Source organism: Dryobates pubescens, chromosome 12 (assembly GCF_014839835.1).
Source record: "Dryobates pubescens isolate bDryPub1 chromosome 12, bDryPub1.pri, whole genome shotgun sequence".
NCBI lineage: Eukaryota > Metazoa > Chordata > Aves > Piciformes > Picidae > Dryobates > Dryobates pubescens.
In genome coordinates, this window is record NC_071623.1 from 22833418 (window position 1) to 22847865 (window position 14448).

Sequence of the window (14448 nt, forward strand, 5' to 3'; positions counted from 1 at the left end):
GTACTTTCCCTATAAGGCTCCAGGATGACAGAGCCTAGGTCAGTCAAGCTTGGGGTACCAACTAATTAAACTAAAGAAATATTATACAAAAACTGATGTGAATGAGAGAATCTGTATGGCTTTTATCTTTTACAGCTTCACATAAAATCTGGGTTCAGATAGAAGGACTGTCTACATTGGTTTTGATCTCTGATGGAGTGGCGAGAAGAGCAGAACAATGAGGAAGGAAGGAGGGAAAGGAAGGGAAGGGAGGGGAGCAGGGAGGAAGGAAGGAAGGAATTGCAAAGGAATTCAGAAGGAAGGAAGGAATTCATAGAAAGGAATTCAGAAGGGAGGAAGGGAGAGAGGGAGGAAGGGAGGGGAGGAGGGAGGGAGGGAGGAAGCAAACTAACTTGTTTTTTTCAGCAGCAAAGCAAAGCATTCTACATTGATGTTCCCTTGAAAAGTGCTTATAATAGGGAAAGATTATTCTCATCACCATATACCCAATCAAATACATGCCCTCTCTATAGTTCAGCACTGCGCTTTTTTCTGTTCCACCATCTGATTTGTTTGCCTTTAGAAGGGAATGATTAATGGGCATTCCATAAATAAAAACCACTGCATAGCTATTTTATCTAATAGAGGCTGGCCTCTCCTGTAAGTCACCTACCTAACTGCAGCAATGGGCAAACTCTAGAAGGGATGCTTCCACCAAACCCTGAGTAAAGCCTGACAACTGCAAGCTAGAAATTAAAAAACAGAGGCAAGAAAATATGCCTACAAATGCAAAAGAATTGTGAAAGCACATTCAAGCCCTATTTCTGTCTTTTTCTTCCTCCACTTTTCTGTAGATAAAATCACACACAGAAAAGAATTAAATTATCTATATAGCTCTCAGTTATACTTACATTCCCTTAACAGATGTCACATTTTGTAGATTCATTAGGCTCATTATGCCAGTAATTTCGTTAGCTTAACGACTCATTCAGTTTGCACTTTGTCTTCCCTTTCTTTACCATACAGTCTGCATATGTGCCATGCTTCAGTACAGTCCAATGCACCACAGACACTCAGATTCCCTTTTGCTGGACAGCATACTACACAACTCAACTGCCCTTAAATCTGAGACAGTAATGTTGAGATACTGAGTCTGCCTGTTCTCATTCTTATTCCTTGTGATACAATTGTTCACAGGGACCATCTTCATACTCTGTCCACTGTCTGGGGATTGCAGGCAGCCGGCCTCACATTTGTCCCCCTTGTTTCAATAGATGGCTCCAGTGATGCCTCCAGGCATCCAAGCTACATCACATCTATCCAACAATATTTTGAATGCAGGAGGCCTGTTTTCCTCCTCAGGTCAATGAATGGCATAGCCACAGTGATTCTTCGTGATGCAGTACTTGAAAGTTAAGACACTACCCCTAGAAGGGAAATGCTTGCTGCTAAATCATGGCACCTCCGTTCCCCTATCAATTCAGAGGTACAAGGGGAGTGACTCAGGTAGGAGCTTGCACTGTGCAGGCTGCAATTTGTTAGTCAACAGCAATGTTAAAGGGAAAAGTCTCCAAAAATTCCTAAAGGCTGTCCTGAGATTCAGGGCTCAAACCGATATTCTGTGCCCAGGTCTCAGCATGATCAGCGGCAGCGCTTGTTACCTGCTTCAGCAGTAAGAGAGGGCTGTGCGGGTGCCTCTTAGCTCCACAGGGGTTGGACCCATGGCTCTGAAACATGCCCTGTTCACCTGGAGGAGCAGAAGGTGGAGCAGAGGTAAAAATGGGTGGGAGGCACTCTTACCAGCAAAGCTGGGCTGAATGCTGAAGGCTGACTATGCATGGCTTGAGCACGCCTACTGGACCGAGTCCATCAGGGCACTGACACAAAGAGATGTCTTGGTTGGTAAAAAAAATAGTTTTGGGGTGGAGGACAGTTGCTCAGATGTTCAGACAAAACGAAGCTGTCACGCCCTTAAGCATATATTGTATCTGGTACCAGGCAACCAGGGGAGGGTACCAGGGGAGAAGCTACGATTTTCACTTAGGGACTCTCCTCTTGGCAAGTTAGGACAGAAATTTTGGGGCACCATCAAATTTTAAGCGCTAACATTAGGCTTGAAGCTGCTGTCTATCTCAGTGTTACTTAGTATCCTGGCCTGCAAGGTAGCAACTCCTGCAGTGAATCCTCTGCAGATACCAGATTTTGTATGAGACACAGCTGGAGGGCTTTGACACAGGAAGGAGGTTTTACATGAATAAACATAGATGTGCATTTGTAAGTGAGTTGCCTGTAGTCACTGCAGAGGAGCTTGGATCTCCTGGGCACAAAGTCATCCTACTGCAGAATCAAGAGCCCAAACAAATCATTCTGTGAAAAGTGCCCTTACTTCTCTCCACTGACTGCAACAAAGCTAGTTGGCCCACGTGTCAACTCTACACCTCAGACATTTAAAGTCAAGTAAGACTATTTCGAACCAAAGAGGACCCCAAGCTATCTTTCTTACTTTTTCTTTCTTCCCCTCGATGGATGCATGACTGGCCGCAACATTTGCTCTCTGTTTGTATTTAGTTCCATATTCAGCACTACACAGGCAGTCACAAGATCAAAACCAACAGAACACTATCATTTACCTGTGATCTTTCTCACCAGTTTCCATATTTACCTAATCCACAGAGCCTCACAGAGGCATCACAAATCAGCATAGCCTCTACTGAAAAAAGTACCTTGAGTTGCATAGCCTCCACCGGAAAATTGGCTTGGTTTTCAATGACAAGCAAGAACATCAGAACTGCCTGTCTCACATATCCATTCCAAGGCCTGGAGTCATAAGCCCTGCACCCCAGACCATCCTGCAAATTATGCATTGTATGCCAGCTTCTGATTTAAGGTGTTGGTTTTGAGCATTTCAAGCAACGCCTGTTCAACAGCCAATCCTAACGGCCTTCAGGATGGAGTCACAAAAGCACTCCCAGATAATGCACTGGGATCACATCACAGGAGTGGAGCTGAAACACCAGAGTTGATCACATTTTAACATATATAATGTACATACACCCTGCCAGGCTTTCTGTACTCTTTCACACAGTACCTGTTGGGGTATGTGACATTAGGTGGTGCTCGTCCTGGGTAATTCTCGTTAAGCCATCGGTTTGCAAGTGCCTGCTGGATGTTTGGTCTCTTTGCGGGATCTGGCTCTAGTAGAGACCGCAGAAAGTTTACAGCCGCTGTGAAGAAAGCAAGAATGAGAAAGAAAAAAGCTGTATCATCAGCTCTATGACTTAATACAGAAGTTAACTACAGGTGTGTAGCCTGACCCAAGAGTATACCACAAAAGACCATTTTCCTTACGGTATGCTCTAATGGCCTTGAGAAAGAGGAAAAACTGATAAGGGATTAGTAAGTGAAATAAACAATGACTTCCAGTAACAATGATTTATAGAGTCATAAAGGAGTGGAGAAAAAGCACCTTTTGTTTCAGAGCTTGTTTGAAGTTTCCAAGCAGGTTAGCCCAAACTTAATTTTTGTGTGAGGACAAGAGGCTGGAGGCAGGTCAGGGGCAAATTGCTCGATTTTGCTTAAAGCAGAAGGAGATGGACTGGGAGTGAGTGGAGGGGAGGGATGCAGAGCTAGGAGGGAAGACATAGAGAGTCTGGCTTCCATTGACATTATAAGGACAAATTCTCTCCCGGCTTCCATCCAACCTACAATCAGTTGCAGGAGGTTTTAGCCAAATTGGAAGACTACAGTAAAATTAACAAGCTTCATTCTGTTCTCAGATACTGAACCTGCAAATTTCAGTGACATTCAACCATCCCTCGGGAGTTTCTTGCAAAAAAACCTCAAAAGTTCTTGTCTGATATTTTTAAGTCATGTACCTCTTATGTGGTTAGAAGCAACAGAATCAAGTGATCTGCTTGAAGACTCACAAGATGTGCCTGAGCCAAAAATAAATCCTGTTTAATTAGATGTGGTCTTTACTCCACAAGTTATCAAGGCTAGATTCAGTTTGTCGGCTACAAGTTAGTGAAGAGTTAACGACATTCTCTACAATTCCTTGCACAGAAGATAGAAGAAATCTATTTCTGGGAAAACCATGATTGGAATGACTTTGTAGAGGTGATACAGTCCAGCAAGATGATGCCAAATGAGTCCTAAATGAAGAAAATGGCAATCAAGAGGCAGAAGTGATGGCTGTGGCACAACTTTCCCTGGGTCAGATGGCTAGGAGGACCCTGGGGGCTTTTTTTCTACCTTCTTCTACAACAGGTCTGCAGATTCCCTCCTATGCTCACCTCAGTGTGTTGTGTCTACTCATCTCCTTACTAGTGCAGGCACCCTTAGCAGTGACAGCAGAGGACCACTGTGTCATGGGATGATGTCCTCTGTGATGTGCCTTTTGTGTAAGTCCTGCCCACATAGCACAGGCAAACCAAACCCCTTAAAAGGCTTGTGCTAGAAAGCAGATCAAAATGGATACACTAATACCTCAGTGCTAGAAAACTGCAACCTTTTGAGTCAGTCTTCCATTTGGCTTTACAGGTGTTTGGTCTCACTGCCACAGCATGCTCACTTGGCACCACACTACCCCCCTACTCTGAAGCAGAGCATCCATGATGTGTCTTTTCCATCACCAATACACAGAAACTGTGTCATGGGTTGAGTTGAATCTGCTGAGGTATATATTCAATACCATGCTCCCATCATGCCATCTTCAAAATGAAAGGATGAGGATGAATCAAGGTCATCGTGGAAACAAAAGGAACAGCCAGGGATGGTCATGCAGCTTTATCTTTGGCCAAGAACAAGCTCTGGCAATGTGAGGGAAGTCTCTCTCCCTCTGTACAGGTCTGTGTTTCACCTGTGAAGGAACTGTCCCAGAAGATCAAGAGAATCCAAGAGAACATGTTCCATTCCACACCTGTATGGTCCTGTGTTTCAGCCATGAAGAGCAGGCACTTCCCTCTCCAAGGAACCCCAAGTTTTTTCTTACATGACCACGGGGAGGATACAAGAAAGTGGGATGGAAAACCCACTTCAGTCTTAGCTGCACGAGTCTGAGAGTTACAAGGGAATTTTCCCCTGAAGAATGCTACTACAGTTTCCAGTGGAAAAGCACCCAAAAAGGGCAAACTGATACTGCTTCTGACTCTCCTGAAGGGACTCTCAAAGCATCTTCACAAGTGATTCCAGTCAGAATCTGAGTGGCCCTGCCTCCAACCAGATGGAGGAGAGGGACAGCTGGGTTTATTGGACTGTATAGATCTAATGGCTTGTCAAGTTAAACCCACAGGAGTGTAAAACTTTAGTAGATACAGGTGCACAGTGTGCTCTGATGTCATCAAAACTATGAGGGGTGGAACCCATCTGTATTTCTGGTGTGACAGAGGGATCTCAACAGCTGGATGTGTTGGAAGCAGAGCATCAAATGCAAGCCACAATTTGCATTCACTTGGAGGGGCAGAAGGACTCATTTGAATTGACTGCCCCAGGGGTGGAAATGCAGCCCCACCATTTGGACTGATAGTGGTCTGATCCAGGCTGCACTGGATGAGGGTGGAGCTCCAGAGCATCAGCAGTGAGAAGTCTTCTGCATACTGCAAGGCAATCTCATTTTGAGTGAGAAAGGACAGTGGATGATGTATAATGTGTATTGTATGATGTTAATTGCTGCTGGGCATGATGTAGATGGTATAGAATACGGGGTGGATAATGTCATGGGCTAAGTCTGCTGATGAATATATGCAATACCATGCTGCTGTCAAGCCATCTTCAAAATGAAAGTACCAGCTGGAGCAAAGCATCATGGGACTTGAAGTTCAGATTGTAGCACGAGAGGCTTCCTGTTCTGGTTCTTGCTTCTGGTTTTGGGGTGTTGATCTTTTCCACTGGGCTGGCTGCTGTATGCTTGAGTGGGAGGAACAGTTTTATCACTGGCTTCTGCTGCTGCTTTTGCTAAGGTAATTGTATAGTGTATGATCTCATTAAACTCCTTATCTCAACCCACAGGGTTTTCTTGGTTACTTTCCCTCCTGTCTGGGTGGGGAAGGGAGCATGTGAGATCTGGCTGTGTTAACCCAGGACACCCTCCATGAATCCCTGTTCCCATAGGCAATTTAAGGAGAATTATATGCCTGCTGCTAAGGCCACAATGACCTCATCTGAAAAATACATAAACGTTATTCAAGGCACACTGCTGCTGCCCTTCACAAGTTGTCCTCTGTAAGACTGCTGCTCTCCTCCACACTTGTCTAGCTGTCCTCACAAGGAGCATGCTTACCTCTCTGAGCCCACCCATGCCATCCCTCCATCCGCACTACAGGACAGGATGTCTGTGCTGACACACCAGCGCAAGGCAGATGAAGGGAGGATTTTTCCTCAAACAAATCAGGGATGGACCAGATAGGTTCCAACTCCTAACAGCTTGGGTAATCTCAATTTTCGACATCCTGCAAACATTAAGTAGCAGCTGGAGAGGGCCCTGAGAAGCTATCCATTTCAACACAGACCTACTATAAGGGATGTATGTGGAAGAGAGAGGGTTACAATTTACTGGTTCAGCTGGGCATTGTCTGGGCTTTTTCTAAGCTTTCTCTTCACCAACTGTTTATGTGAGATACTTTACTTATTTTTCTCCCACTATCTTTATTATTTTTCTGCAACAGCAATATTGCAGAAGCAGCAGGAAAAGGCTACATATAAGTTCATAAACCTGGTGGAAGGTGATGCTATGGTTACTCTCCATGTGCCCTGAGTGTCCCCCTTTATAGCAAACAACAAACCACTTCTTCTATTTCACCTCATCTTTATCCAGAATCTCTGTTCTAGAAACCACATGCATCCAATGGGTACAAAGAAAAATAAATAACTCCTCCCCAAACTGGCACCCTCCTGGCTCCATCACCACCACTCTTGATCACCAAATCAGCTAATGACTCCTTAAAAATCTTACTAATGTTTCCCCCTTGTCAAAAGGCAGGCTTGTTAAATGAAGCTTATGAAGCACCAAAGAGATCAACAGAGTCAGACCAGGAGAAACTAATCCTAGAGAGAAGATCCACCCTGGGGGCCTCCATGGCTAGCCAGACCCAGGTGACACAGAGGAGATGAGTAACAACAGCTTGGTTGAAGCCTTTTCCAGTTAGCCATGTGGCTGTGGAACAGGAAAATTAGTCCCCCAGGGAACAAATATGATGCTGCCCAGTCTATTTTTGGACCCATTTTTTCTGCTGCATCAAGTAGGCTGATGAACAAAGCATGCTGTGAACAACTCCACCAGGGCCTAATTACATGAGATGTTTACACTTCAGGTGGGGATTGGAAGACCTCTCCTGTCTTCATGTGCCTTGCCATGAATGAAATCAGCACAGTGCCTTGTTCACACTGTGAGGGTGTGCCTGGCTGTAATTAGGTAGACAGGTATCACTTATGAAACTGGCCAGAGAAAATGCAGTGAGGTCATTTCACAAGCCACAAGCCAATTACACGTAATAAAATCCTTCCTTCAAACTACAGGCATGGATATATGATGGCTTTTCTACTCATCCTCACTTCATTTCTGTTCCAGAAGAAAGACCATCAGCTTGCAGAAGTGGAGAATGGAACAAAAAGAAAGAAAAAAAGAATGTGTGCAAGGTGAACACCAACTTCCTGTACAACTGAACTCTGCTCACCTAGAATCAATAACCAGCTGTGTTGTTTAAGAAGCTTAATGAAAAACAGTTCCCTAAATGGGAAAACCAAACACTAACTCCACATTTTCCCTGTTGCTACAGAGTTGCTTTGGGATCTCATAATCAGGCAATATTTTAACTAACACAAATAAAGCATACTCTTGTTTAGTGATAAGAATGGCTACTTTTACAATGGGACTGTGTGTTCAGTAACTGTGAAACTAAATATTGAAAACAACATACTGAACAAGCAGAATAGACTCCTCCAAAAAGTCTCAATATGTGAATTTATAGGAAAAGAAAATCCAACTAAAGAAGAAAGATCCATAAACCTAACAGGTTAAAGTGAACCTAAACGGGTTAATTGGCCTTTTCCCTACAACAGCAAAGTTGTAGGGGGAAAGTAACAGGCACAAAAATTCTGGGTTGAGATGAAGAGTTGAGATAAGGTAAGAGTTTACTGAATAAATGAGACAATAATAATAATAATATGCACAATTACCTTAGCTTATTTGCAGAAAAAGCCCAGCAGAAAGCAGCAGCAAGCAGAATCAAGTGAACTAAAAGCCCAAGCCAGGAGCTACTCCCTCATCCCTCTTTGTCCCACGGTCGTCTCAGTGGAAGAGAGCCAACACCCAAAACCCCAGAACCCAAAAGCAGCAACTAGAAAAAGAAGCCTCTCATGTTGCCATCTGAACTTCAAGCCCCCTAATACTTTGCTCCAGCCAGCACTTTCATTTTGAAGCTGGCACGATGGCAGCATGGTATGAATAACAGCAGCAAATATTCAACCTGACCCATGACACCTAAGAAGTTAACAAGCATACTAATTTCCAGGCCAGAGGTGCAAAGTTTCTACCTACTGACCCAAAGCCTAACTGTGGCGAGAACAAAGGTCATCTTAAATCAGTTTGCCATGTCAGTGAATGTGCAAGGCTGCTGGCTAAGATGAAGAACCAATACATTTCTTTGCTTGCAAAGGTTAATATATTTAAATCTAATCCATTAATTTGCCATCATCTCTGAAAGTTCAAGTTGCTGTTGTTCTCACAGGATAAACAAAACACTATTTACAGTGGAGATCATGGTGTCAGTAAGCTGCAAATGCCAGAGAGATGCATTTGCAAGAAAATTTGACCTCCACTATAAAATGGTGCAATGAATGAAATAGTAAAATGAAACCTGTCAAATGTTCTTTGTTACCCAAGGTCTGGTCCTTTTGTAGATGATTCAGCCTTTTAACATACAAGCTGTCCCAGTGAAGTTGGTGAAATATTCCACTTAAAGAAAACAAAGATCAGGCAAACAGTCCTTTGGTTTGGAGACGCTACACAGCCATCATAAAAGTGCTCACTACTGCTAAAAGCCTCACTATGGGAGGAAAGTTTGGCACATTTTTTTTGCCAAACCTGGAAAATGTTGACCACAACATGCAAGTCCCTCAATTCAAGAACAATTTTGCAGTTGATGAAGGCTTTGGCATCTAGCTCAGTACAGCAAGAAGCAGTCAGTTTAATCTTTCTTTTAATTTACTCAGTGGGGCTTTAGAGCATGTGCTAGAGCATTAAAATAGCCATTTCATGCAACTGAATCCTAATGGGAAGTCTCCAGAATGGAAATACCAAACACACCAATACGGTCAAATAGACAGCAAGACTTGGAGCATCCCAGCTCACTCATCAACATACCACTTTACCACATGCCAGCAACATGAACTGCTGGCAGGAAAAGTGTACTTCAAACACATGCTGAGTGAAAAAGGAACAATACACTCCACTTGGTTCATGCATAATCTGTGTGAGAAAACCTTAACTGCCTGTCTCTTCCCTATGCAGGTAAATCTGTACTTGGAGAATTCATCCTGCGACACAACTTCCAAGGGCTTTTTCTTACACCCTGTACCGATGGTTGCCATCCTCAGTGTACTGTGTGAAAATGTATGCTCTGCTACTTTTTTTCTGTTTGCCATCTTTTAATTTTATTGAATGTCCCTTGCAAACTGGCTGCCAAATAAGGAGAACAGAAGTTGTCCATGAACAACAAATTCAGCATACAAAAATAAAACTACAAAACAGAGTTTGTTCCAAACATTGACAACGGTCTTGCTATAAGCTGGAAACTGATTCTGTTGCCTAGTGACATGGCTTTGAAGCAGGAATTAGTATTTCTAGTATTAATACACCAACAATTTTGCATTTAGTGAACACAGAAAGGTTATCACAAGTCACTGTCCCAAAATAACCTTCTGTGCGCATGTCATTATTCCATAATTAATGTGAGGTCATTCAAGGTAGCTTAGCACTCAATCCTGGCCATGATAATGCCCAGGAATCAGTTGTTCTAAACAAATGTGTTCACTGGGACAAAAGGAAGTGGCCTCAAGTTGCACAGGGGAAGGTTTAGATTGGATATTAGAAGAAACCTTTTCACTGCAGAGGTTATCAAAGACTGGAACAGGCTCCCCCGGGAGGTGGTTAAGTCACCATGCTTGGAGGTGTTTAAAGATGCATAGATGTGGTGCTAAGTGACATGGTTTAGCATCAGACTTGGTACAGTTAGATAATGATTGAACTTGATGATCTTGAAGGCCTTTCTCAACCAAAACAATTCTATGTATCCCTACCCTAAGCTAAAGTTCTATGAATGTGCAAAACTGACCAACTACTCTATAAAAGCAATGTCACAGAATTTCACAGGTTCGTTCCCCTCACATATTCAGCACAACCTGGCACTTCTCCAGCTTACACAGAAAAGTTAAAGCAAGAGGAATTATAATGCAGTAACTCCTGCAGATCTTTTGCAGGCTAAAATGGAAAGAAAAAAGAAAGAAAGAAAGAAAGAAGAAATAGAGTATTTCTCACAATCAGCTTGCCATGTCGGTGGCATGACTCACAATCCAGAATCCAATGCAGCGGTTCTGACTGACTGGATCTGAACAGGTCTCACCACACCCCCTTGATTACCTGTAGAGAGTTGGGTGGGAAAAGGGTTCATTTCTTTGTCCACCATTTTCTGGTATAAAGCTCTCAAGCTGAATGGCTCCACAGTAAAAGGTAATGTTCCAGTCAACATTGCATACATGTTCACCCCACTAAAATAAAACAGAAAAAGAAACCAAAATTATCGGGAAGAAGGAGAAACTTAGGCTTAGGGGTTTGTGACTATACTTCATTTTTAATATCTGACAGCTATTTGAAAAGACCAAAAAAAAAGCTCTCCTGTTGCACAGAATGATTCAAGCAAGAATTCCCATGGAGGGTCACACAATGTGTAGGACACAAGCTGAGAGCCACAGAACTGAACCTAGCTCTTAGGCAACTCCTTAGCTAAACGGCACACCATAATTAACTCTCTCCTCAGGTTGCATAAAGATGCTGGGTTTGGAGGTCTTGTCCTGGTGCTGCCCTAAGTATGGAATGATTGTCTGAATCAAAGAGGCCTTTGCAGGTCTTGGTTTAGCACCCAAAAGTGACCTCCATGGTCTCTAGTGCTGCCCTTAAGATCAGGTGTGAACAACCACATTTTTCAGGACAGAAAACTTACTGCTTGTCTATGCCCAGCAAAAGTCAGCAATAAAAAAACCAGGCTGGGCACTCTTGTTCTTCTTCCTCTTAAAAGGACTTCAAACTCAAGTGGAATTCCTCCCTTTTGGGAATTTGTTTTCCAGTCTGTCAAATACATATATGTGAGCAGAAAGAAACTAAACTGGTGTGATATCACCAACTGTGATGACAGACACCATTTGTTCCGCTGTGAGGAAGGGTAGGAGTTAACCATATTATTTTGTTGCATTTAAAAGAGCAGGGCATTATTACTGGAGAATTTTAAATAGCTTACAAGAATGACTGTGCTCTGTTTGCCTGCATTCCTCAGGGCAGGTAATCTCAACCATGATGTGGACAGATGGCCCACTGCTGGAGTGAGAAATTCAGTAGTCATACAATCACTTACCTGTGGATCTCCTTGGAGGACAGACTGCAAATTAAGTTTCAGCAGGGGAAGTTCTAAAGAGCCTTGAGGAGCACATGCTGGATCAAACTGAGAGACGAATTTGACCCAGGTCCTAGTCTCATGTATAAACTATGCCAATCTTTCTTAGCAGCAGAAGTACTTATATTGTACTTTGCATTTTCCAAGCATTCCAAATATTTCACCTTGGAAATTGTCCTAATTCTGTTATTTCATTTTAATTTATTCAAATGTTATTATGACAGCTCAGTGAGGGAAAATCCATTGATGCTAAATAAAAAGCTAAAACTCAACTGAATTCAACTAATTTCTCTCCAGGACTGACACGGATAGTCAACACCATATCCATGGCCAGCACAAGGGTAGTGGGAGTTGTATGGTTTAAAACAGTACTGCAGACTAATTTACTGACTCCAAAGCATCCTTCTGGCTTCCTCTAGCACCAGGGACTTCTTTCTGTTCTTTTGCCTGAACACTACTAGTAAGCTCACAAAGGCTCACAAGACTTTTGGATGTTTTTATAGCTTTTTTAACAACCATCCTTTCAAAGCAATGATCTGACCCTATTTCATAGTTCTGGGTCAGACTTGACCATGGATAATGCATGAATGCTGGAGGATCCTTTGGGGAAAACAAGAAAAGTTGTTGGTCCTCTTGTGCCATAGGTCTTGTACTAGGTCTGAACATCAAAAAAAACCCAGTTGTGCTTTACTGCACAACTCTCCATGCTACGCATTCCAGCGATCTACACAAAGATCTATTCTGAAAGAAGACAACTGTTCAATTTAGTTCACAGAGTCACACTCATTAAACAGATCTTCTTGCTCAGAGCAGCCAAATATATGCATAATGTTTCTCATTTGAGCAATGGGTAGCGATGACAGTAAGAACAATTATAAACCAGAAGTAACTCACATGGACCAAACATCTATTTTGGGGCCGTATTTTTTCCTTGCCAGAAGTTCAGGGGCTGCATATGCTGGGCTCCCACACTGGGTGCTGAATGGATCAGAATAACCCAAGATGCCTGCGCAGTTGCTCAATCCAAAGTCTGTGAAAGGCACAGAGACAGTTATGAAAGAGACAGATACACTAAAACCACACTAGAACACAAGGAGGGAAAAACCCCACATTTTCTCCCAAAAGCTAAGCAATGAACTGCCTAAGTATCATCCACATGCAAACATTTTATATATTCTTTTTCTCTGAGGTGTTCAATAAACAGAGATTCCTACAAACAATTAAAAAGTCATGGAATCCACACAATTATCAATTTTATATACAAAGCAACTACATTTCACTGGGAACTGGATGACAGCAACCAGAACTGAGCTGGTCCCAGAGCATGAGGCAGAAAGCCACTCAGGGCTGTCATGGGTTCCATACTGCTGCAGTTATGTTATGTGAGGTCAAGTTTAAGTGGGACTTCTTCAACATTTCCCTCTAAATTGTGTAAATGAGCTATCAGATGCAAGGCAGCAGGGGCTGCTGCCTGGGACTACTGTTGAGATGCACAAATGCACAGAGTTGCAGAGTCAGCATTTCAGCTTGGAAATAACACAGGGAGATCTTGGAGCAAGAAGAAGAATGTGTTGATTTGGCTTCTCTCTCCCAGTCTGCTGCCTTGAATTACTGTACTTCTAGTCCCTGAGTGTAGCTTGATGCTCTTTTGCTGGCAGTAATAACATGGGACCAGCAAAGGCCAGCACCATGAGCTGACTGGAGACAAGAGGCAGCCTCTCCTCACCAAAAGGAAGCTGCAGTTTCCCAAGTGCTCTCAGTCATCACAAGCGCAGGCTAGTGCTGATGAGTGTTCCTGCAGTCTCCCTTGTGTGCTCCAGGTGAGCTGGGTTTAAGAAAAGGTCTTAAAAATTAAACCACTAAGCAAGGAAAGAAAAGTAGAGTTGCACCAGGAGCTGAGGGTAACATGAAAGCCCATCCTGTCCAGTGAGAGCCCATTGCCTGGCTTAGGAGAAAGTGATTACGAAATCACAGCCTAATAGACGGCACGAGAACGAGAGAAGAAGTTGCAGAGTCTTGGAAGTGAAGTCAAAGAATTTGATGTGATATGGGGAAGAAGACAAGATTGCAAGGAGGTGAATGATGTGGGCAAAGCTGACAGGCTGGGAGAACAGCCTTCGCTGCAGGGCAACATATCAAGGAGCAGAGGATCTAGAGAGGTCACGATCAAAGAAAGAGGTTCACATTTATTAATAACTTGTTACCGATGACAGCTGCAACCACAAAAATACTGCTATTAAGGAGGCTGGCATGTGTCAGGTTTCTTTCATCCAGTCTTCTTAAAAATTCCCAGAACGCATCTGTGTTCTAAATGAAAACTGCCTTATACATAAAACGAGGCCACCAGGAGAAGCAGACTGCTGAATCCTCTTCCTGTAAGTTTGCGTCTTGCATCCACATCTTGTAAGGCAGCAGCTTTCTAGGTGTGCCACCCACCTCTTTCTCTGAGCTAAAAGAATTATCTTATCTTTTCCAGCCCAGGGTCAGCGGCATGCACTCTGGCCAAGAAAAGGAAGAGACAGAATGACACTGGAGAAAGGAATGTGAGGGATATATTGCTATGGTAGTCTCACATCTGACCAATGAAATTTGTTTAGACTTATCTTCCCTTTGTTTTCCCTTTTTACACTAAAATATTCAGCTAGAGAACTCTGCAGCTACCTTTCTTAAAGGCACAGCCTAAAACTGTCACAGCCTCTTACAGGCCAAATGTAGCAGGCAACTGCTGAGCCCATGCAATACTCCCCTCTCCACAGTCATTAATTTGGGTCCCTCTCCTTATCTGCCTGCTTATTTGCATAAAGGGTGA

At 43.1% G+C, this 14448-nt stretch overlaps 1 protein-coding gene across 2 annotated transcripts in view; it reads right to left on the reverse strand.

Moving 5' to 3' along the window:
• Positions 1-14448, reverse strand: part of HUNK (hormonally up-regulated Neu-associated kinase) — a 67267-nt gene that overhangs the window by 13399 nt on the left and 39420 nt on the right. For both annotated transcript variants that reach the window (XM_054165981.1, XM_054165980.1), the window contains exons 4-6: positions 12534-12669; positions 10613-10740; positions 3068-3203 (exon numbers count right to left, since the gene is read on the reverse strand). In XM_054165981.1, the coding sequence (XP_054021956.1) occupies positions 3068-3203; positions 10613-10740; positions 12534-12669 (400 nt within the window). The remainder of the gene's footprint in view (positions 1-3067; positions 3204-10612; positions 10741-12533; positions 12670-14448) is intronic.